This window comes from Callospermophilus lateralis, chromosome 15 (genome assembly GCF_048772815.1).
Source record: "Callospermophilus lateralis isolate mCalLat2 chromosome 15, mCalLat2.hap1, whole genome shotgun sequence".
Classification (NCBI taxonomy): domain Eukaryota; kingdom Metazoa; phylum Chordata; class Mammalia; order Rodentia; family Sciuridae; genus Callospermophilus; species Callospermophilus lateralis.
Genome location: NC_135319.1, coordinates 60690576 through 60717327, shown reverse-complemented (window position 1 = coordinate 60717327; position 26752 = coordinate 60690576). Strand labels below are relative to the sequence as shown.

At 34.7% G+C, this 26752-nt stretch overlaps 1 protein-coding gene across 8 annotated transcripts in view; it reads right to left on the bottom strand.

The window, feature by feature from the left end:
• Window positions 1–26752, bottom strand: part of Exoc6 (exocyst complex component 6) — a 212909-nt gene that overhangs the window by 20366 nt on the left and 165791 nt on the right. For 7 of the 8 annotated variants that reach the window (XM_076835331.1, XM_076835332.1, XM_076835336.1 and 4 more), the window contains one exon: window positions 20762–20835. The exons of the other annotated variant lie outside the window; for it this stretch is intronic. In XM_076835331.1, the coding sequence (XP_076691446.1) occupies window positions 20762–20835 (74 nt within the window). The remainder of the gene's footprint in view (window positions 1–20761; window positions 20836–26752) is intronic. 8 annotated transcript variants of the gene reach the window in all.

The window sequence follows — 26752 nt, the reverse complement described above, 5'->3', positions numbered from 1 at the left end:
AACCCCCAAATCAAAATTTGTATTAATAACTGAAGATAAGAGTACAAATCACCAACATATTAAAACACATACTGTAAACTTCCAGAATTATGACACTGGAACACAAAGAAGAAAAAGGCAAAAGCCATTTAAGTTCAGACTAATCCTTTATAACCTAAGCTCTCCCAAAGGGCAAGCATACTTTTCTAATATTTGGACCTTACGGTAAACTATGTGAGATGTCTGGTCTTGTTACATTCAGGAATAAACTCAAATACATTTTCCTTTAATTCTTTGGTACTTCAAATGAAGTAAAATAGTCTACAGAAAAAAATGCCTGCTGGAGGAACTGTGTGAACAAGCTTGTTGTCCTGCTACTGTATCTAGTCAAGCATTCGGATACTACAACTTTGGCAAATCCCATTAATACTTTAAGAAGTCAAAGGCTTTAAAACTTCTAAAGAAAGTTCCTGTGGAGTAGTCACATGGGCAAGTTTAAGCAAGTGGGGTGTGTATACAATATGGTAACAAATATAATACAAACAAAAGAAGATTTGCTTAATTATAGTGGAAATAATTGTTATTTAAAAGTGACTTCTTCATTATAAAAGAATAAACTGGACCAGTGGCAAAAGAATTGTATGTTATGATGCCTTAAGACTAGAAACAGAAGACAAAAATTTCAAAGTAAAATCCTGGCAGACACCCAGTCTCCATGGCAAGAATTCTGGCCAAACAATTCCTTCATAACTTCCGAGGCTTGTTCCTGTTCTTAGAGATAGAAGCTGAAGTTGTTCATTTTTAGACAAATGCAGTTTGAGCCCTGCAAATTTTTAAGGTTCTCCTGTTTTTCCATGGTGATGTACATCAGAACTTATTTCCTAAAATTTATAATTATTTGGGCATGGGAGAAAGGAATTTTTAGACTATGTATAAAAGGATGGAAGAAAGCAGTTGATGGGGATAATAAGAACAAGGAGGTGGGTGCCCAGGTTCCTTCTTTTTTTAAGCAATATTGGTGAATGAAAATGTAAGCTCCTAATAGTTTACCACAATGTAGACCTGGCACACTAGCCTTGCCACTGCCCTGATGAGATATGCTAAGTACAGACAGATGGTAATTGCTGACTCCATCCACTATTGGCCTCTTTAATGTAAATGTCAAACAATTCACTAACTTCAGCAATGAAGACTAAGCATGCCAGGAAAAAGATCTTTCCTAGAAATAAACTGTACAATACTTTTTTCTTATAGATTTCATTAAATTATTAAAATATAAAGTTGAAATAGTCCAGGAAAGTTTCCCAAGGTCATGCAATGGTTATTAAGAGAAGCAGGATTCCACCCTGTCTCCAATTTCCTACTTAATAGTATTCTTGTTATTGCACCACTCAGATATCTCAGTAGCTTTCTTTTTATACTCTCTCATTTCTATCCTTTCAATAAGATAACTTTATCTTCATTGATATCAGCTAACTCATATCTCAAATAGTCTGGCTCTTATTTATATCGCTACCATTCACATGTGTTTTCCCAGTGCTGGTCTATGAGAGATACTCAATAAACATTTGTTTAATAAATGAAATAGTAAGTGAACAAGCAAATAAAGGAAAATCCATCCACATTTAATGCTTTTACTACTGCCAGTTTTAGGACTCCATTAGCAAATGTTTAATTTATTAACACACTACATTGTTCCAAAAGGGCTTTTGGCAACTTACAAAACTACACGCAGAATAAATACAACTCAATAAGTGAGAACATCCAGGACCAAGAGAAAGTAAGAGGAGGAGAGAAGAGGAAGTTAGTATATGGAATGCAGGTGATGCTATCCTGTACACCTGCATTTTCTAGCTCCAAAATAAAGATGAAAACATAATTAATTATATAATTTACAGTATTCTTGAACCAAATTGCTGAGGATAATTTCAACTATCTCTAACACTAAAAACAGAACTGAGTCCACATGATGACACCATTGGGAAATAGTGAAGCATATCATCAGTGATTAAGTAATATCAATTCAATCATCTATAGCTTAGATTACCAAAACAGTTTTATGACTGGTTCTCCTGATTCTGATTTTGTCCTTTTAAAAAATCTATTCTCTTTAAAGCAAATAATTTTTTCTTTCTTTCTTTCTTTCTTTTTTTTTTTTTTTTTTTTTTTTGTGTGTGTGTGTGTGTGTGGTGGGGTAACTAGGGATCGAATTCAGGAGCTTCTACCACTAAGCCACAGGGCCTTAATTTTGAGACAGGGCCATGAAAAATCACTGAGACTGGACTTGAACTTTTGATCCTCCTGCCTCAGCCTCCAGAGTTGCTGAGATTACAAGCAAGTGCCAATGCATTTACATTTCAAAATGTAAATCAAATCAAACCCTTCAATAATTTCCCAACATACTTACCATCTAAACTCCTTAATAAGGCCCTCAAGGTCCTACTTAATTTGGCCCTGATCATTTTCCTCATCTCATGTACACCTCTTTTCCCCTGGTTCACTAAAAATTACAGCCATACCATGGCCCTTTTGTTCTTTGACCCATCTTAGGACTTCATATTTTCTCTTTCCTCTGTCAGGAACGCTATTTCCCTATATCTTCCAATTTTATTCAGATATCTTCTCTAGTGTCACCTCCTTAAAGAGGTATTCCTGGCCAAAAATCTGAAGTTGCCTACTTCACCTCCAGTTATTATCAAACTACAATGTTTTATTTTTCTCTTACCATCTAAAAGTTATTTCTCATACCATCTAAAAGCTATTTATTTAAAGTTCCATCTAAAATTATTTGAAATTCTCATTATCTATTGGGGATCTCCTTCCAACAAAATGAGATTACAAAAATGAGGAGAGGATCTTGCCTATCTTATTCACCACTGTACTCTCAGCACTTAGAATAGTGCCCAGAATAAGTGTGCAAACATTTATTAAACACGTGAAGAAACACCTAAAAAAGAAACAGCTTCCAGTGATATGGCTTAATCTGAACAGCTTTCCATTTCCCTTAGAGTAGTCAGTGGTAGATAGTTGATCATTTTTAGGTCTTATGTACTACTTTTGAGATGAAAACATTGAGCTTTCTTCTCAGAAAAATATACACAATAACAAAAGCTGCATGTACCTCCTAATAACAACCCATGATTCTAGATTAGAACCTGTGATCTAAAAGCCTTAGTAAGGGCCTTTGTGCAATGCAGTCTACACTATAACCAATTCCTGTCCATAGAGATGAAGAGTAAGGGGGGGAAATATCAATAAAAATTTGCATATTATTCCTAACAGATTTCTCTGTAAGGTGATAGAACCTAACCTCACATAGGTAAAGTCCATGACTGATGGTTACTTAGTCCTTTTGTAGTGTACTGAGAAGCCCAGATTTGTAATTTAACATGAAAAAAATGGCATATGTGTTATGACACAGGTAATAAAATCTGTGAGTATTATGGATTGCCTCTTTTAAAAATGGCAAAGACTATACTCTTACTCTAATTAAACAAGATTGTATTGGGTTAGGATATAGATAAGAACAAGTGAGTTGTAAGGGTTGATAAGTTAAACAACAAAAACACATAGAGAGTGGTCATGTAGCCAGCTTAGTGGTAGAGAGGCCCAGGGTTCAATCCCCAGCAACAAAAACAAAAAGTACAAAGAATTGGCTTATATTCAGAATAGTCTATGAACTCTCCCGGAGGCAGAGGCTCTTCCCTGAGTACTATTAATAAAAAGATGCATGTGCAGGGTCATAAAATGACTTTCAAAAAAGTATTATTTTAAAAACTATGTCAGATCAAAGAGGTGGTGGCAGGAAAAAAGAACATTTAAGTACAGAACTCGTCTCCTAGCTGGCAAGGAGGACTTGATATGAAGTAAAAGAGATCATCTGAACAAAGTCACTTTTGTTTCTGTACTTTTCTCTTTTTGCATTTGTAGGTGCTTATAGTTAACATGTAAAGTAAGTCAACTGGGCAAAGACACTTCTATAAATTCTAAAGGACTTAAATCTTTTCTCCATAATATTTTTTAGTATTACTGAGTAGTAATACTATTTTCTTTCTGGAATTTTTGGCTTTGTTTTAAGAATTTTATTTTGACAAGTATTAGATATTCTGTCTTAAGGAAAGGTACAATTATCCTGAAAAATGTAACTTTTACTGTATTTCCTCTTTACTACAATAAGACCTTTTTACAACAAGCAGAAAAATATAAAACTTAATAATTTTGTCAAAATATCTATTATTCAAAAATTTTCCATCTCATTTATAATATATGAAGTTAGTAAGGAAAAAATTCCCAATAATGAGTATATTTGTTCTGAGTATGAATAATGTGACTCAACAATAATACCTTGATAATTCACTAAGGAATCTGACAACTGTTCAGATTTGAACTTTATATGAGCTGGTATTTTAATTTCCCACTTAAATCTTTTCATTTTTCACAAGCCATCCTATGTTACCATTTCATGCTTCTTAAAAACAAGTTATTCTGTGTGACTGGCTGGGTTTACTGTACTTAAGTATCAGTAATCCTCTAGTAATTATCATCTTTCATAAAATCAACTGAATGCTTAAAAAAGGAAGTTTGAATTATTTTTAAAAGAATTAAAATTTAAATTTCTTACTTTTTATGATTTACATTTTAATATTTAAACTTTATCTATTTACTTTAAAGTTTAATCTATTTGCTATTATAATGTTCTGTTTTAACCTGTAGTTCTAGGGACCCACAAGTTAATTTACTAGTGGTCCAAACAAATCTGTTTTTAAACTATGCCACAAAACATTGCTTTGTAGAATGAAAAAATTTTTGTTTGTACAAAGTATTCAGCATCCAAACAAGTTTGGTGGTGGTGGGAGAAATATACTTTTACTATTGAAGCCTTTAATTTGCAAATAAAATTCTGAATTTATAAGAGGAAAACAACATATGGAATTTTCCCCATTTACTTGATCACAGTTTACTTTCTTCATGACTCACTATTCCAGTAATGGTTTGAGATATGCTGCTTTATATTCAATCATTGCTGATCACTTAATTAAGGTAGACATTGCTTTTGTGCAAATTCTTATAATTCATCTGCCCATAAATTATAAGAATTTCTTTTTGCAGTCCTGAAGATTGAACCCAGAGGCACTTTACCATTGAGCTACACCTCCAGCCCTTTTTATTTTTATTTTGAGACAGCTTCTATATTAAGTTGCCCAAGCTAGCCTCAAACTTGCCATTCTTCTGCTTCAGCCTCTCATGTACCTAGGATTGTACCTGAGTGTGCACTATCATACCCAGACAAAATACTTTCTTAACCATTAAAGAAGAAGCAGTTGGTTCTGGAAAGATGATGACATTTCTTAGAAATAACATGACTGTTTTAGGATTCCTAATGCCAATCAAGATAAATCAAAATATATTTATATGTTACTTTAAGAATAAGTCTTACTTTAGAAACACTCTCACCAAAAATAGGATATAAAAATAGTTCTTTTAAGGAACATTTGTTTGTATGGAACAGTAACTTATGTGTAATACCTCAATTCTTAGCCAAAAAAAAAAAAAAAAAAAAATCCAACTTTCTCCAAAAGTGGTTTTAAATAGAGCTAAAAGGTTTACATTCACTTATTCAACATTTATTGACTGTTTACTATGTAATAGGAGTTGTGCTAGGCCATAGATATATAGCAATGAACAAAAAGCATAAATCTTGTCCTCATAAGTTTGTACTTTAGTTTTTTCTCTTTTTAGAAAACATATTGCCTATATTGTTATAAATACTTACCCTAGAATTGCTTTACTTTAATAACTTTGATGTGATAAGAGGATAGTTAGGGTGGTGTTTAAAATCCCAAAACTGCTGGGAATAGTGGAGCACACCTGTAACCCCAATCACTCAGGATCTGAAGCAGGAAGGTTGTCAAGTTAGAGTCCAGCCTGGACACTTAGCAAGACCCTGCCTCAGGAAAAACAAAAACAAAAACAAAAACAAAACCCTATCAAAACTGCAATCAACTAATTGCTTCTGAGGATGGAACAAAACATGAAAATAGAAAAAAGTTAGAAAGGGGGGACCCAACATGGTGGCCGGCGAGGAGGCAACACTTTCAATGCCTCCGCAGTAATGGGATCAGAGAGACCCATTAATACACCTACATGTGACCTGCTGAGAAACTTCTAGCAAAATTCCGCTGAAAGGAGACCTGCCGGGAATTAATAAGTCTATTGGAGGGGTCAGTTTGTCCCAGACGAGTGAATCTTGGCAACGCAGAGCAGGGGCACAGTCCCGCCGGCCGCCGCCGATGCCCACACGTTGTAGCGAACGTACAAACGGCCGCTGCCTGCCTGGGCCCCCGCCGGACCGGCTCTGTGAACCGCCTCTGGCGGTTTGGCGATGCAAACAACCCCCCCCCCCACCGTTCGGCGCTGCAAACGACGAACCCCCCCCCCCCCCCCCCCCGCCCCGCCGCGCTCGTGTGGGCGGGGACACAGTGAACGGGCCCTGCCCGCCCAGCTCTGCGAAAGGCCCCGCCCACACGGTGAATGGGCCCTGCCTGCCCAGCTCTTCAAACAGCCCTGCCCGCATGGGGGAATCAGGAGTGGCGCGGGACCCACGGCGCGGAACTCCCGGCTACTGCTCCCACCAGTGCTGACAACTGAGGTCTCTTGCACCAGCTTCCGGGGGCGTGGCTACCAGAGAGCAAGCAAATTCGCTGGGGGTTCTCAGCCCCAAGATCTACAAACTTAGGGTCCAAGGGAATGGCAAACAGGGAGAGTGTGCCCAGGCATTCATGAAAACAGGACTCACAGGAGCAGCAGACCTGGCGTGTAGCCAGTATTGTGGTGAGCATCACCGGTGAGCGGGGCCTAGCTCGAGGAAAAGTGGGGAAGTGACTAGACACAAGAGAAGGCCCTAGGCACTCAGGATTGGAGACCCGCCCAGTCCGGGAGGAAGAGCTGCTGCACAGTGACTGGCTCCCGCCTACTGAGAGGAGAAGCTTGGCCCGGTGGGCACAGCTCCATCTACTGGAAGAATAGTGAATCGAACTCTAAGACTGCATTTATTAAAATTTTTTGTTGTTGTTGTTGTTTTAATTTTTTTAATTCATTTTATTTTATTTTATTTTTTAAATTTTAATTTTAATTTTTATTATTACTATTGTTATTTTTTAAAATTCTTTTTAACTTTCTATTTTTTTTCTTTCTTCTTTTCTTCTGTCTTTTCATTTCTTTTCAATTCTCTTATTCCCCCTTCCTTGAATTCTACCTGCTTACTCTCATTCTCTTTGGTGACTTCTTCCCTTCCCTTCTAATACCTTTCCTCCCAAGCATCAAATAAATTTACAGGAGTAAACAGTAACTCAGCAGTCAAACAGAACAAGAAGCAACATGAGCAGCATGAAAAAGCAAGGAAGAAAAGGAGTACAAACAATGCAGGACAGCCTAAATATTCAGGAGGATATAGAGTCATCAGAAAAATGGTCATATAAAGAACTCAAGGAATACCTTAGACAGATGGAATGGAACCTTAAAGAGGATACGAGACAGCAAATTCAAGCAGCAAAAGAACACATTGAGAATGAATTACATAAACAGATTAAAGAAGAAGTTAAGCATCTTTATCAGGAGATAGAGATTATAAAAAAGAATCAAACAATAATCTTAGAAATGAAGGAAATTATAAACCAAATTAAAAACTCAAATGAGAGTATCACTAATAGAGTGGAGCAAGTAGAAGCCAGAACGTCAGATAATGAAGACAAAATACATCATCTTGAAAAGAGTCTAGCCAACTCAGATAGGCTGGTTAAAAATCACGAGAGAAACATCCAAGAGATATGTGATAACATAAAAAAACCAAATTTAAGAGTCATTGGGATAGAGGAAGGTATAGAGATTCAAACCAAGGGAATGAGTAACCTGCTACATGAAATAATTACAGAAAACTTTCCAGAAATAAAAAAGGAAACAGATATACAAATTGTAGATGCATACAGGACACTGAGCATACAAAATCACAGTAGACCAACGCCAAGACACATTGTTATGAAGATATCCAATATACAGAACAAAGAGAAAATATTAAAAGCTACAAGAGAAAGGAGGCAGATTACATTCAGGGGTAAACCAATAAGGTTAACAACGGATTTTTCATCACAGATGCTGAAAGCGAGAAGATCCTGGAACAACGTATTTCAAACACTGAAAGATAATGGATGCTAACCAAGAATTCTGTATACAGCAAAATTAAGCTTCAGGTTCGACAACAAAATAAAAATCTTTCACGATAAACAAAAGCTAAAAGAATTTGCAGCCAGAAAATCAGCATTGCAAAGCATCTTGAGCAAAACACTACATGAGGAAGAAATGAAAAACAATAACCAAAGCCAACAGTGGGAAGTACCTCAGTAAAGACAGACGAAGGGGGGAAAGCTAATCATGGACAAACAAACTAAATTAAAAAAAAAGAGGTAAATAATCAAACATGGCTGGAAGTACAAACCATATATCAATAGTAACTCTAAACGTTAATGGTTTAAACTCTCCAATAAAGCGACACAGGCTGGTAACATGGATTAAAAAAACAAATCCAACAATATGCTGCCTCCAGGAGACACATCTGACTGGAAAAGACATAAACAGGCTGAAGGTGAAAGGTTGGGAAAAAATACACCACGCACATGGTCCTCGCAAGCAAGCAGGGGTGGCCATCCTCATATCGAATAAAATCGACTTCAAGACTAAGTTAATCCAAAGGGATAAGGAAGGACATTATATACTGTTAAAAGGAACCATTCACCAACAAGATATAACAATTATCAATATTTATGCACCAAATAATGGTGCTGCGACGTTCATAAAACAAATTCTCCTCAAGTTCAAGAATCAAATAGACCACAACACAATAATTATGGGTGACTTCAACACACCTCTCTCACCATTGGACAGATCCTCCAAACAAAAGTTGAATAAAGAAACTATAGAACTCAATATCACAATCAATAACCTAGACTTAACTGACATATATAGAATATATCAACCATCGTCAAGTGGATATACTTTTTTCTCAGCAGCACATGGATCCTTCTCAAAAATAGACCATATATTATGCCATAGGGTAACCGTCAGTAAATATAAAGGGGTGGAGATAATACCATGCATTTTATCTGATCATAATGGAATGAAACTGGAAATCAATGATAAAAGAAGGAAGGGAAAATCCTATATCACATGGAAAATGAACAATATGTTACTGAATGTTCAAGGGGTTACAGAAGACATAAAGGAGGAAATCAAAAAATTCTTAGAGATAAATGAAAATACAGACACAACTTATTGGAATCTATGGGACACAATGAAAGCAGTTTTAAGAGGGAAATTCATCGCCTGGAGGTCATTCTTCAAAAAAAGGAAAAACCAACAAATAAATGAGCTTACACTTCATCTCAAAGCCCTAGAAAAGGAAGAGCAAAACAACAGCAAATGCAGCAGAAGGCAAGAAATAATTAAAATCAGAGCAGAAATCAATGAAATTGAAACAAAAGAAACTATTGAAAAAATTAACAAAACTAAAAGTTGGTTATTCGAAAAAATAAATAAGATTGACAGACCCTTAGCCATGCTAACGAAGAGAAGAAGAGAGAGAACTCAAATTACTAACATACGGGATGAAAAAGGCAATATCACAACAGATGCTACAGAAATACAGAAGACAATTAGAAATTATTTTGAAAACCTATATTCCAATAAAATAGAAGATAGTGAAGACATTGATAAATTTCTTAAGACCATGATTTTCCCAACTGAGTCAGGAGGATACACACAATTTGAACAGACCAATATCAATGGATGAAATTGAAGAAGCAATCAAAAGACTACCAACCAAGAAAAGCCCAGGACCGGATGGGTATACAGCAGAGTTTTACAAAACCTTTAAAGAAGAATTAATACCAATACTTTTCAAGTTATTTCAGGAAATAGAAAAAGAGGGAGCTCTTCCAAATTCATTCTATGAGGCCAACATCACATTGATTCCGAAACCAGACAAAGACACCTCAAAGAAAGAAAACTACAGACCAATATCTTTGATGAACCTAGATGCAAAAATCCTCAATAAAATTCTGGCGAATCGAATACAAAGGCACATCAAAAAAATTGTGCACCATGATCAAGTAGGATTCATCCCTGGGATGCAAGGATGGTTCAATATACGGAAATCAATAAATGTTATTCACCACATCAATAGACTTAAAGATAAGAACCATATGATCATCTCGATAGATGCAGAAAAAGCATTTGACAAAGTACAGCATCCCTTTATGTTCAAAACATTAGAAAAACTAGGGATAACAGGAACTTACCTTGACATTGTAAAAGCTATCTATGCTAAGCCTCAGGCTAGCATCATTCTGAATGGAGAAAAATTGAAGGCATTCCCTCTAAAATCTGGAACAAGACAGGGATGCCCTCTCTCACTACTTCTGTTCAATATAGTTCTCGAAACACTGGCCAGAGCAATTAGACAAACGAAAGAAATTAAAGGCATAAAAATTGGAAAAGAAGAACTTAAATTATCACTATTTGCAGATGACATGATTCTATACCTAGAAGACCCAAAAGGGTCTACAAAAAAACTACTAGAACTAATAAATGAATTCAGCAAAGTGGCAGGATATAAAATCAACACGCATAAATCAAAGGCATTTCTGTATATCAGCGACAAAACTTCTGAAACGGAAATGAAGAAAAACACTCCATTAACAATATCCTCAAAAAAAATAAAATACTTGGGAATCAACCTAACAAACGAGGTGAAAGATTTATACAATGAAAACTACAGAACCCTAAAGAGAGAAGTAGAAGAAGATCTTAGAAGATGGAAAAATATACCCTGTTCATGGATAGGCAGAACTAACATCATCAAAATGGCAATATTACCAAAAGTTCTCTATAGGTTTAATGCAATGCCAATCAAAATCCCAATGGCATTGCTTGTAGAAATAGATAAAGCAATCATGAAATTCATATGGAAAAATAAAAGACCCAGAATAGCAAAAGCAATTCTAAGCAGGAAGTGTGAATCAGGCGGTATAGCGATACCAGATTTCAAACTATATTACAGAGCAATAGTAACAAAAACAGCATGGTACTGGTACCAAAACAGGCGGATGGACCAATGGTACAGAATAGAGGACACAGAGACTAATCCACAAAGTTACAACTATCTTATATTTGATAAAGGGGCTAAAAGCATGCAATGGAGGAAGGATAGCATCTTCAACAAATGGTGCTGGGAAAACTGGAAATCCATATGCAACAAAATGAAACTGAACCCCCTCCTTTCACCATGCACAAAAGTTAACTCAAAATGGATCAAGGACCTTGATATCAAATCAGAGACTCTGTGTCTGATAGAAGAAAAAGTTGGCTCCGATCTACATATTGTGGGGTTGGGCTCCAAATTCCTTAATAGGACACCCATAGCACAAGAGTTAATAGCAAGAATCAACAAATGGGACTTACTTAAACTAAAAAGTTTTTTCATAGCAAGAGAAACAATAAGAGAGGTAAATAGGGAGCCTACATCATGGGAACAAATTTTTACTCCTCACACTTCAGATAGAGCCCTAATATCCAGAATATACAAAGAACTCAAAAAATTAGACAATAAGATAAGAAATAACCCAATCAACAAATGTGCCATGGACCTGAACAGACACTTCTCAGACGAGGACATACAATCACTCAACAAGTACATGAAAAAATACTCACCATCTCTAGCAGTCAGAGAAATGCAAATCAAAACCACCCTAAGATACCATCTCACTCCAGTAAGATTGGCAGCCATTATGAAGTCAAATAAGTGCTGGAGAGGATGTGGGGAAAAGGGTACTCTTGTACATTGCTGGTGGGACTGCAAATTGGTTCGGCCAATTTGGAAAGCAGTATGAAGATTCCTGGGAAAGCTGGGAATGGAACCTCCATTTGACCCAGTTATTGCCCTTCTCGGACTATTCCCTGAAGACCTTAAAAGAGCGTACTACAGGGATACTGCCACATCGATGTTCACAGCAGCACAATTCATAATAGCTAGACTGTGGAACCAACCCAGATGCCCTTCAATGGATGAATGGATTAAAAAATGTGGCATCCATACACCATGGAGTATTACGCAGCACTAAAAAATGACAAAATCATGGAGTTCGCAGGGAAATGGATGGCACTAGAGCAGATTAGGCTTAGTGAAGCTAGCCAATCCCTAAAAAACAAATACCAAATGTCTTCTTTGATATAATGAGAGCAACTAAGAATAGAGCAGGGAGGAAGAGCAGGAAGAAAAGATTAACATTAAACAGAGACAAGAGGTGGGAGGGAAAGGGAGACAAAAGGGGAATTGCATGGAAATGGAGGGAGACCCTCATTGTTATACAGAATTACATATAAGAGGTTATGAGGGGAATGGGAAAATAAACAAGGAGAGAAATGAATTACAGTAGATGGGATAGAGAGAGAAGATGGGAGGGGAGGGGAGGGGGGATAGTAGAGGATAGGAAAGGTAGCAGAATACAACAGTTACTAGTATGGCATTATGTAAAAATGTGGATGTGTAACAGATGTGATTCTGCAATCTGTATTTGGGGTAAAAATGGGAGTTCATAACTCACTTGAAGCTAATGTATGAAATATGATATGTCAAGAGCTTTGTAAGGTTTTGAACAACCAATAAAAAAAAGAAAAAAGTTATAAAAAGACAACAAAAAACGTTTTACTTGATATTACATGCACATGTCTCTTATATGTTATGCACATGTCACAGTGTTATGTTTTATAATTAGTTTACATTAAAATGCTTTGAGATTCAATTCTCTTTAATAAATGGTGCTGGGTCAATTGAATAACCGTGTAGAACAAAATGAGTCATGAACCTATACTCCATGGCATATATAAAAATCAATTCCAGATAGATTGTGAACTTAAATATGAAAGATAAAAACAATAAAATTTTTAGAAGAAAATATCTTTATATTAAGTTGCCCAAGCTAGCCTCAAACTTGCCATACTTGCCATATCAGTGGTAGGAAAGGATTTCTTAAACACAACATTAAAAGAACTAACATAAGCAGGGAAATGATAGACTTGATTTCATTAAAAGTATTTCATCAAAGGCAGTGGATATAGCTCAATGCCAAAATTTTTTTGCTTGCCTAGTATGCATGAAGTTTGTGTTTAATCCCAAGCATGGGGCTGTGGAGGGAAACCAGGCACAGTGGCACACATCTGTAACCCAGCAGCTCAGGAGGCTGAGGCAGGAGGATCACAAGTTCAAAGCCAGACTCAGCAACTTAGTGAGGCCCTAAGCAACTTAGACCCTGTCTCAAAATAAAAAAAGCTTGGAATGTTGCTCAGTAGCTCAGTAGTTGAGTGCCCCTGGGTTCAATCCCTGATAACAACAATAACAACAACAACAACAACAAAGAGACTTCCTCAAAAGACATTGAACAGGGGAAAGACAAGCAACAGAGCAGGAGAAAATATTTCCAATACATATATCAGACAAAGGATTCATACTCAGAATATATAAAGAATTTCTATACATCAGTAAGAAGTAGACAACAAAATAGAAAAAAAGGCCAAAATCTGAATAGATTATCCATAAAAGAGGATATTCATGGCTAACATATATATAATAAGGAGTTCAATTTTATTAGCCATCAAGATATATATATATATATATATATATATATATATATATATATATATATATATATATATTGAAACAATAATGTAGAATTACTATACAACTACTAGAGTGGCTAAAAATGAAGAACAGACAATGCCAAAAGATGAAAAGGAGGTACAACAACTACACCACTGCCTGAAATGTAAACTAGCACAATTGTTGTGGAAAACTGCTTCATAGTATTTATTAAAATATCACATGTGTACAACATCCGATTCAGCAATTCCTCAATACAATGCCACAACAGAAATGTGTGCATATGTTCATCAGAAGACATAAAATAGAATGTTCATGTTAGCACTATTTATAATAGCAAATCTGGAATCAATTAATATGTCTACCAATAGGAGAATGAATAAATAAATTATAGCATATTTGTACAAGGGCTGTCTACTTAGCAAAGAGAATGAATGAGCCACAGATAAAGACAACAATATGGAATATTTCACAAGCATAATATGGAGCAAAAAAAAGGCAGAATCAAAAATACTGCATGTAGGGGCGGGGGATGTGGCTCAAGTGGTAGGGTCCTCACCTGGCACGCATAAGGCACTGGGTTGGGTCCTCAGTACCACTTTAAGAAAAAGAATAAAATAAAGATGTTGTGTCCACCTAAAACTCAAAAATAAATATTTTAAAAAATACTGCATGCCTACGAAGTTCAAAATCAGGCTAAATTTATGGTGTTAGAAATCATGACAGTGGTTATCCTTTGAGAGGAAGGACAATCAAGACTGGAAAGAGGCACCGTATGGTGACAGTACTTTCAAGTTCTCTATATGTAATTGAGAGGAATGATCAAATCCTCTTTTCCATAGTTTGCCCCAAATCAAATACCTGAAAACAGGACTTAATCTCACAAAGGATAAGGAAAATGATAATATTTATGGCCTAGGATTGTATTTGAAAGAAAATGGTATACTTTACTTACCCTAAGCTCAACAGAACCACACATTTGATTTTCTATTACAAAGATATACCTCTAAGGCTTTGAACTACATATTCCAAGAGTTTTAAAAATGTTCTTCATGACAAGTATCTGATCCCTTACAAACCTTGTAAAGGTATACTAGGAGCTCTGCCATTTGTGAGTGCCTACATCATCAAGCAATATTTGAGGCACAGTCTTTTTTTTTTTTTAATGTATATTTTGTTAGTTGTAGTTGGACGCAATACTTTTATTTTATTTATTTATTTTTATGTGGTGCTGAGGATCGAACCCAGGGCCACACACATGTACTAGATGAGCGCTCTACTGCTGAGCCACAACCACAGCCCTTGAGGCACAGTCTTAATAGCTTCAATCACTGTAGACTGACCCAAATACCACACTATTTAATGAATGCAGTCTAAGAATTCTCATCACATTGTTAATTTGGAGGTTAGCTAAAACTACCAGATCTTTTTCTACAGGTCAAATTTCCTCAGTACGTCATATAAATTTTTCAATTAAAAAAAGTTAACTACAGCATATAATATATTCCTTACTAAATTTAAGTTGGTTACTTTTGGCTCATTTCTCAAGCCTATTGAGAACACTTTGATTCTGTCTTTTATCATCTTAGGTAACTCTCCTAGCTCTATATAATCTACACATATAATTCATATTTTTGTCTTTATTCAAGCTAATAATTTAAACATATGTTGATCCCAACTGTCAAAGATAATCACCTATAGAGTGCTACCAGAGTTGTCCCATAGCAGCATTTCCCAAAGGATGTTTTATGTACCACATCCTAAAATGAGTCAGGAGAAAGGTTAGTGAAGAGTTTGGGAAATGCTAAGTTACTGAAGAATGTGTTTTAAAATTCTAATAAACATGATGAGTCTCTAAAAGGGGAGGGATTAGAATAGAAAATACTTCCCAAACATTTGATTTAGGAAACTTTTCTTTCCTTTTACTTTTGTTGAGATGCTGGGGATGAAACCCAGGGCCGATACATGCTAGGAAGTGTTCTACCTGAGTTTCCAGCCTGGGATTTTTTTTTTTTTTTAAACTTTTCTTATCTTGAGAAATCAGCAGTCCCAGAAAGACACTTTTAGACATACTGTTCTAGGGTGATAATGATCCATTAGCCAACATTCTTTGGGGCATGAGATTATTTTATTATCTACAACCCACATTACTGCTTTATCATCAGATTACCTCAATATATTCATATTGTCCAAAAGATGCTCAAGACACTCTCAAGTGAAACAACATCTCACCAGTCTAAGTAATTTATCATAAAGTGAAATAGGATCAGTTAAATAGGATTTAGTACTAGACTTAGTGAAGCCATAAATGCTCAATCTACTGTGTAATTATGCTACTAAGAAGCTATGAAGTTTATATATATATAAACATATATACATGTTTTCTATCAAAATAATTATATTTAAAAAGTTTTGGTGATTAGAAAATAATCTTTAGTTACCTATGGAATACTTCATTTTCCAGTGAAATATTTCTATTGTATAAGAATGAGTGATAAAAATTATCACTGAATACTGCATACAGAAAATCTCAAAAATTTAAGATTTTCATATATTGTTAAAAAGAATTTCACATATTCATTGAATTCCACCTAAAAGATATATAACAAGTTTAACAAAATAGATGGGCTTTGTAAAAAAAAAAAAAAAAAACCCAGAAATAATATATCAAAATATATTATATTTATTATATTCTATTATATTAACATATTTAGTGGCTAAACTTCAAAGGGGTGGGTGGGAGGATGACAGGTTTTACAGGCAAATCATGATCTAACAGCATATTTAAATTGAGGCAGCATATTCACATACCAGTAGCACTAATCCTCCACATTGCCTATTGGGGCAGTAGCTCGTAAGATGTTGTTGAGATAACTGGCTTCCATTAGCAAGTATGTGATTGGCAGGATGATAAAGTCTTTTCACTCACAGGTCAGCTGTTTCCTTTTCTTTAGACCAGGGCAATCCTGATGATCCATCTTTTAGCTACAGTCTCTCATTGAGTCCCAATTCTCTTGGCTTCAGCTTTGATAGGGTTCTAGCTTTCCTCTTGTATCAGCTCATACTTGTCATCAACTCCTCTATTCAGTAGAGCAAATATCAGGAGTTTGACCTCAGGGCAAAGTCTGGGTGGGCAGGTAAAATTTGACCACTGGACCTACTTCCTAATCTTTCATACCCAGCAATTCATGAAGCAGTATCAAATTCAAACTAAAAAACAGAAGCATGACCTCTTATAAGTACTATGAAAAGGGCTCTTTTGCCTTTCTAAGTATACTTGAAAAGAACTGTCAGCTGCCCTATTAAGACAGAAATGGATCACAGGCTAGAAAAAAAGAAGGAAAAGTGCAGAAACTGAACTAAAATGTAAATAAAGGTATTAGCACCCCTTTATGTTTAGTGATATACTATTTCATAAAAGTGTAAAAACACTATGCCGTAAAATATCTTGATGAACTCAAAAAAAAAAAGCACTATTGAAATTTTAGGGCATTCTTATTTAAATACTAACATCTGATGCAAAAAAAAAAAAAAAACTTGTATATTCTCATGTGAGGCTTTTGTTTTCAAGTTTAGTTTTATTTTTTGGCCCTATTCTCATACTTGGCATTTTGCCACTTGTTTATAAATTAATTTAAAAAGCAAATATAGGTGAAAATACCATTTTAAATAGATTAACTACTGAAATTATAAGTTATGATTAAGTTATGCTACAGTGATCAAATAGCTAAAAACAAGAATTACTAACCATTTTAGAATATAAAAGTAGAATAGAATGAGACCAGATTTTAACATTAATAATCAGAGAAGGGCTGAGGTTGTGGCTTAGTGGTAGAGTACTCACCTAGTACTGGGTTTGATCCTCAACACCACATAAAAATAAACAAATAAAAATAAAGGTATTGTGTTCATCTACAACTAAAAAAATTATAAAGCAATAATCAAGGAAAATTATTTTATGCCCATTTTAAAACTAGAAGGATTCTTATGAAAATCAGAGAGACCAATAGAATAGAGTAAAGGGTCCGGAGAAGGGAGGAGGTAAGAGAAAGGAGAAATACTGGGGAATGATAGTGAACAAATTATATTGCTATATATATTCATCTACAAATATGTAACAACAAATCCCATCATTATATATGATTATAATATGCCAATAAAAGTCCAATTTTCTATTCACTGGTCTATAATACTGCATATTTACTACCATACTGCAGAATTGTGTTTAATATTTACATAGTAAAATTTTTTAATTCAGTTAAGTCTCTTAAACAAATTACACTGATAAGGAAAAGCCAACCAGGACTTAATGTCTTCTAAGTGTACATACCTGAAAAGTAAATCAACCAAAATGACTTGAGATATTATTAATATTTAAAAGTATGCCTTAGTGACAATTCCCTAGGGAGTTATATTCTTGTAAAAAGGACTTTTATGCTCTCAGATATCAATGGTCTTTGAAGAAAGAAAGTAACTGAATCAGAGGGTGTTTTTTGTTGTTGTTGTTGATGTTTATTTGTTTTGGCTGGGGAGTGAATCCAGGGGCATTTAACCACTGAGCCACAACCCCAGCCCTGTTTATGTATTTTATTTTGAGACAGGGTCTCGCTGTGTTGCTTAGACCTCAATAAATTGCTGAGGCTGGCTTTGAACTCGTGATCCTCCTGTCTCAACCTCTCAAGCCACTGGGATTACAGGCATGCATCACCACACCCAGCTGAATCAGAGTTTTTAATCTAAATCAAACCAACTATCTATCTGGACAAATCGTGGAATGGAATCATTTTTACTTTTTTATTTTTTCCCCAGTGCAGGAGGATAGAACCCAGGGTCACTGAGCTATAACCCCAGCTTACTAGGAACAGAATCCTTCAAGTTTCATAAGCCCATGGCCCTACTCACAATCCTACAATGAGATTAAGAACTAGTTAATATAATTAAAACTAGTTAATACCACCTAAATTCATGTAATAGTTTTCAATTTTTTTGCAAATTCTTTGTGTATTATGAAACTTATCCTCAAATCATCTCCTCTTAAAGTTGTCCTTTTGGGTTAGAGAACATACTATGTTCTTGCAACAGGAAAACTTACCCCAGGTAAGCTGCATAACCTACTTGGAAAACTAAAATACAATGAAACCTATTTCCAACTTGCTAAAGAAAGCAGTTTTCTATATTAGATCATTTTGTTCAGGGAAACAGAACTGCAACAGAGAACTTCTTCTACAGGAAAATGACTTACTGCCAGTAGAAAGAAATCTCTTCTGTTAAACTGAAATGGAAGTTGAGAGTCCATTTCTTTTATTTCCTAATAATTTTCCCAACTTAGCAATGTCAATCATCTATATATCTAAGCCATTCATAAGAGTATTCTTAGTTTGGCATAATATCTGAGCATTGAGCAAACAAAAATGTTTAGTGCTATACAGACATAATATGGGGACAGAAATGGACGTTTCAGTTTCCTTCTAAACCTGACTTATATACCACTTAATTCCACATGTCTAATTGTCTCATAAGGATTCCTACCCAGTTCGTAGGTATTTTACTTCTATAAAGAATTTTTAAGCTCCACAAGGATGAAACCATCTCTATTACTCTTTTGTCTATTTCAACCACATCTCCTCTCTAAACAATGTATATATAGCCATTGATAAGTACTTATTAAACACCAGTTGGGAATTAGAGCAAAAATAGATCTATCCTCAAATATTTACTGAAATCAAAGTTCCTTAACTGCTCAAACTGGCCGTCTGCAAATATCATTATGGTAGAGTGTGTCATACCTATAGAGCTGCACCCCAGTCATATTCATCCCCCAAAGGGAATGGGCATCATTAGGAGACTGATAACACAATGCCTTTGTTTTAATTCAGTCTCCATATGGTTCTTGCCAAGCACTCCTGAACCCTTGAACTCAGATCATCCCCTATGCACACCCTTGTGATTCCCCAGCTCTATTAACCTCCTTAACCATTGAATTAAGGAAAAAAAAGAAAAGAAAAAGAAAAGGGAGAAGGAGGAAAGAGGAAGAAAGATATAAAATGAAAAATATGGAAGATGAAAAAAGAGAAAAAAATAAAACAACAAAGCAGAAATGTCAGAGTTGTAAAATGAAAGGAAGCAGAAAAAAAGATTTTTACACTTGTTATTAAACTTACAGTATTATGATCAAAAAAGAATTATGTAAATATCTAGTAACAATAGTAATAACATTATTATATAATACATATTTTATTATATATTCTATTATTATTATTATTATTATTATTATTATTATTATTATTATTATTATTAGTGTTAGGGATTGAATCCAGGTTTGCTTAACCACTGAGCCACATTCCCAGACCTTTTTTTATTTGAGACAGAGTCTTGCTAAGTTGCTAAGGGCCTCACTAAGTTACTGAAGCTGGCTTTGAATTTGCAGTCCTCTTGCCTCAGCCTCTGGAGTTGCTGGGATACAGGTGTGCACCACCATGCTTGGCTTATTGGTTGTGTGTGTGTGTGTGTGTGTGTGACTGAGGATTAAACCCAGGGCCTTGTACATGCTAAGTGAGTGCTCTACCAATCCCCAGCCCTCTAATTAATTTCTGAAAATTAGTTTCATCTTTCTGAAAATACATAAAGTTTGTAAAAACAAACAAAAAAGGCATTCTTTACACCACTGGCAAAATTTTAAGCAAGGGGTTACTTTTAGGTTGTAATAATGTACATTTAACTTGGGTCCTGAAATTAATGTTGCTACCACCAATTTTAATATATGGCCATGAAATTCTTAAGAAATAAACTTCAATTGTCACTAAACAAAGCATAAATAAACTTCAATTGTCACTAAACATTATACCTGTGCTTTGCAGGTATAATGACTAAATTAAAAATTCATTGTGAGAATGCTCTATAATACTGAGACATTGAATGAATATAGGTTCAGAGAGAAATGCCAAATACATGGCTATCAAGAAAGCATTTTTCAAAAACTTGTTTCAAAGCAAACAAGCACTCATGTAGCATCAAGAATAAAAAAGATATGAGATAAGATAAAAGGTAATAAATGAGAAGTATATTATTATATCTTACTTGTCTGAGGTCAATAAATGCTAGCTGTAAGGTATCCCCCTGGAATCCTGGCACAGGCTCAGAGCTGGCAAATACTATTAAAAACATAAAAAATAAATTAAAAGGAATTAAAACAAGATTGTAAAATACACATGAGTTGAACTGCTAAATTTTACTCATTACACATATATTATAATATTTACACATAACTATTTCAACTATTTATAACTTCAAATTTCTACTAGTGAGAATGTTTTCCACACCCATTACCACAAATATTTTAATAATGTTAAACTTCTAATCCGCCATTTAATCACTATAATCCTTAATCACAATAAATTTAGCAGGGTTATCCAACATGCAGTTCAAAAGTTGTAATACACTTCAATCAAGGCAAAGTTTTTTGACTCTTTTTAGCCTTAGGTGAATGATTATAGAAACATTTTGAAACTATACCAATTCCATGGCTGTCAACATATTCCAAACATTTGCTTTGTTATACAATAGGCTCTACAAAAATCTTACCTCTAGCTAATAGCAATAAAAGGCAGACACCGAGATAAGAAGTCAGCTTTACATGCAGACAACAGGTAAAATATCCAAAGCAGAAAAATCATGATTCAAGAATGTATATTCACATCTTTTATATTAAAATTGTTTTCATAAAGGAATCTTGTTTCTTTAAAACTAAAAGATATCTTAATATTTTAAACATTCAAAATATCTTTAATTCTTTGCATTTAAAATAAAAATTTTAATACTATGCACACAGCTTTAGTTTAACTAAAGATAATCTCACCAATATTAGTTATTTTGAAGACAAAGCACTCTGGGTTCATAAAAAAAAGACCCCATTATTTTTGTTTCTGTGCTAAGAATGTCTATACTCATTCTCCCTCCACATTAATATTCTAATTTTCTTAGAACATTATGAATTTTCCTTTTTGTATTTAACTGAGCCAGTACGTTAGAAGCCATTAAAAATTTCAGCCTTTATAGTTCTTGAAATTAAAAAAAAATCTTAAATTTAATGAATTCTGTGTGAAGCATAGTTTAGGAAGACACAAAATCAATAATTAAAAATCAGTAAATGAAACTTTAGCATAGTTTATTTATCTGGCATCTCAGGGGAATAAGGAGCAAAAAAAGTTTTTGTTGTTGTTTTTAGATGATAATTTTTGCTTTAAGTAAAATTTTTCTTTAATCTTCAGCATTTTGTATAGAATTATAAAATGTACTATAATATTTTCTTACCTCTTATTTTTTAAATACATTACTTAGATTTTTTGTAACTCTCTGAATTACCATTAAGAATACTCCATCCACCTCCGAGGGCCTTGGGCATGCTGAGCTACACTCAGCTACTTGGGAAGCTGAGGCAGGACTACAAATTTGAGATCAGCCTGGATAACTTAGTGAAGATCTGTCTCCAAAAAAGTGCTAGGGAAGTAACTCAGTGGAAGAGAACTTACCTAGCATGCATGAGGCCCTGGGTTCAATCCCCAGTGCCAACACACACACACACCAAAATTACAGTTTAATCTCCATTGGCTTGGCATTAAAGCCAAGAACTTAATTATAAAACATCATAAATTTATACATCATTTTATCATAATACTTTATTTTAGTAAACAGGGCATACAAATGATGGATCATAAAATCTTACACCTAACAGTGACATCCCTGCCTTTGGAAATATCTCCAACAGTCCCCTGAGGGCTCAGTTTAAAAGTTACCCAGTCCTTCATTTTAAATGAAAAGTAAAGTGATTTGTCCAGAATCACATAGCTAATTCTGGTCTCCTGGCATTCAATCCATTGATCCAGAACTTGATTAAGAATTTAGTTTCTCATCTTTTATCCATTTCTTATGAGAATTTAACTAATACAGAAAAACTCACTGATTTATAACTCTCAGGACTTTTTCTCAAATATTTTTAAGGAATAGGAATTTAACAACCTGATAATCACCTGACACAGAGGACATTTGTAAGAATATGCTAGTCAATTTGATTAGCAGCTTCATATTCTTTTTCTTTAGTACTTTAAAACTTAAGTGTACTCAATCTTACCTTTAAAAATCTCTTGACTCTATATCTGTCTCTACCTCAGTTCAAGCTATCATCATATCTTGTGGATTATTAAAAGCACACTCCCATCTGGCCTCCCTATTTCCTCTGTGCAATCTCTTCATCCACTTCTCCCAATGTGATTTATGTAAGATGTAAATGTGATTTGGGCACTTCAAAGTAATATCATTTAATGTTTCACCATCACCTTCACAATGAAACAAAATTAAGGTCCTTTACAACCTGTCCTTTGCCTATCTTTCTAGAAGATAGAATCTTCACTAGATTAATGGAGAAGGAAAATGTGATATATATACACAATGGTATATTACTCAACCATAAAAAGTATGACTTTATGACTTTTGCCGCAAATGGATGGATCTGGAGACCATCATGCTAAATGAAATAAGCCAATCCCAAAAAACCAAAGGTCAGATGTTCTCTCTAATATGTGGATGATAACACATAATAGAGGGAAGAACAGAAGTTCAGTGGATTAGACAAAAGGAAATAAAGGGAGGGAGGTAGGAATGGAAAAGATAGTAGAATAAATTGGTTATAACTTTCCTATGTTTATATATGAATATACCACTAGTGAATCTCCACATTATGAATAACCACAATAATGGAATCTTAATCAGAATAAATTATACTCCATGTATGTATAATCTGCCAAAACATGTTCTACTATCATGTATTCTAGAAAACACAATTTAAAAAAAAGTAAGGGAAAAAAAAGCAGAATGGAGATTCCTCAGAAAACTTGGAATGGAACCACCATTTGACCCAGCTATCCCCTTCCTTGGTTTATACCCAAAGGACTTAAAATCAGCACACTACAGTAATGCAGTCACATCAATGTTTATAGCAGCTCAATTCACAATAGTTAAACTATGGAACCGGGACTGGGGTTGTGGCTCAGTGGTAGAGTGCTCGCCTAGCATGCGTGAGGTACTGGGTTCGATCTTTAGCACCACATTAAAAAAATAAATAAAGACAATAAAGTCCATCAACAACTAAAAAAAAAAATTTAAAAAAACCTATGGAACCAACCTAGATGCACTTCAACAGATGCATGTATAAAGAAAATGTGGTACATATACATAATGGAATATTACTCAGCCTTAAAGAAGAATGAAATTATGACATTTGCAAGTAAATGGATGGAACTAGAGAATATCATACTAAGTGAAATAAGCCAATTCAAAGAAACCAAAAGCTGAATGTTCTCTCTGATAAGCAGATGCTGATCCACAGTGGACAGTTAGTAGGGAAAATTGAAGGAAATCTGAATTGTGCAGAGGAGAGGAGTGGGGCAGTGGGGATGGGAAGGATGGATTGTGGAATGAGACAGACATTATTACCTTACATACATGTATTACACTACTGGTATGACTCAGCACCATGTAAAGCCAGAGGAATGAGAAGTTATGCTCCATTTGTATACAATGTGTCAAAATACATTCTCTTGTTGTATATAACTAATTAGAACAAATTTTTTTCTCTAATAAAGTAATTCATGCTGTGTGGGCTGTGATTTTAACAAAAAGGTATCTTTCAAATTGGCAATCTATTATGAAATTTTAGGAGACTAAATAAGGAATATCTGTAGACAAAAATACAAACTTTATATATATACATATGTGTGTGTGTGTGTGTGTATTTTTTTAAATTAGGATAACAGGCCTTTCTGACCTTAGTAGCTATACAAGATGTACTAAGTTTGGTTTAGGAGGGTTGTGGGAGGAAGACTGCTAAAAAGTCAGGCCCCAAGTATTTATTCTGACCTTGAAGTAAAATGCACAGGGAAAAGTTCTGGAAAAATTTGTACTAGGCAGAAAGAAATTTTTATTGTAAAGTAGAGAATGTGAATTATTTACAATGCAGATATAGAAAACATCTACATTGGGTAGGTAGAATTGTCAGGGGGTAGGGAAAGTGGAAGAATGAGTCTAAATGGAGTCATAAGAGTGAAGAGACCAAGAGCTTGACAAAAGATTTAAAGGGAGGGTAAGGAGGCTAGGCTAGTCTCAAGACCTTGTTTACTGATGACAAAGGCAAATGCATATAAAATGGAGTCATTTTGTAACTAAATAAAGTACTGAATATGAATACCAATTGTTTTGTTATTGACAAACGTTTTAATACACTCATTTCTCATTATATCTGAAGATTTAAAGTGGCTAGTTAGAACTCAAATTTTGGTTAGGCAAAGTATCTTACATGGACTAGATAGATCATTAGAAGAGTGCCACCTAGTGGTTTTTCTGGTAATAGGAAAACTCATTCTCCAAGTCAGGAGTCAAGAATTTGGGGCTCTCATACTTACATTTGTTTACATGAGGTTGGCAGTAGAGGAATGCAAGCTTTTAGAACATTTATCATCCCATTTTTACATAAAGTAGTTTTAGCTTTCTCCCTTTCTTGGAATCAAATACTGGTAAACTGCCTTCAATCAAATAGTTTAGGTGCTACTAAAATCCAGAATTGCTGGGTGCTGTGGTGCTTGCCTTATAGTCCCAGCAATTCAGGAGGCTGAGTAAGGAGGATCATGAGTTTGAGGCCAGCCAGGGAAACACAACAAGATTATGTCTTTTATTTTTAAAAAAAAAGCAAGTAAGAAATTCAGGTATCCAAACAGTGTAATAGCATAAAAGTTTAGTTTAAATAAGACACTGCAATATTCTGATACCATCCACATAATTTTGCCATTAATACTTTAAAAACATTTTTTTTTAGTTGCAGATGGGCACAATACCTTTATTTTATTTGTTTTTACTTTTATGTGGTGCCAGGGATCAAACCCAGTGCCTCACACATACTAGGCAAGCACTCTACCACTGAGCCACAACCCGGCCCCCACTAATACTTTTATTTGGGGGTGTGAGACTTTTTCAAGGCTGAAATTGGGGTTCCTGAGGTCATGGTCATAAAAAAGAGACTTAACCTCTTTTAAAAATTTTTATTGTTTTTTAATGGAAGGTTAAGCCTTTATTCAAAATGAAGAAAGACACATGGAGATTTACCTACTTCTCAATAACTCAACTTTAAAGTAGGTGCTGGCACTCTTCAATCTGGAGCTTTTCTGATAACTAAAAAGATGTTAACTCTTAGGAGATAACCTCACTAGATATTTGTGTAGAATGCATGAAAAAGTACATTCTAAATCTATCCTGAAAACTTCAAATATGGGACAGAATTTGTAGTTCTCTGATGCTTTGGAAATATTTTGTATTTTGCTAGTAATACGAAGGATTTCTGAGACTCCTTTTTAATAACTATTTTAGAGGACATATTATCTTTTCTTCTACATGGTTATATCTGTAAGGCACCTATATTAGGCTCAATACAGAGCAGGTATTTAATAAATATTTAAGCAAAGTATATACACAGATTTAAACATTAGCTTTATGCCAGGTTGGCCAATGCATCTCCAACCAAGAAGAAATTTATTTATTTATTTATTTTGATACCAGGGATTGAACTCAGGGCACTTAACCACTGAGCCACATCCCATTCCTTTTTTTATATTTTATTTAGAGATAGGGTCTCAATAAGTTGCTTAGGACCTTGCTAAGTTGCTGAGGCTGGCTTTGAATCCACCATCCTCCTGCCTCAGCCTCCCAAACCATCAGGATTATAGATAGGCATGCACCATCACACTCAGCAGAAATTTATCTTGAACTTATACAAATCTATAATAGGATCACGTGTTCAATGTAAATTTTAGAGAGGGCTATTATTGTAATTCTCCAGCAAACATTACTTATTATCTTTCTGACTTTCTCAAAAATATAGTTATACTAGTATTATGGTTATGGTCAAGTTAACCAAAAGTATCTACTACATTCATGCACTGACCCTGCTTAATATTTTCAAGCTATAAATTTTTATATCTAAATTAGATCTGTTTCTTATACTTTCTCAAAGTACCAGCTATTTTT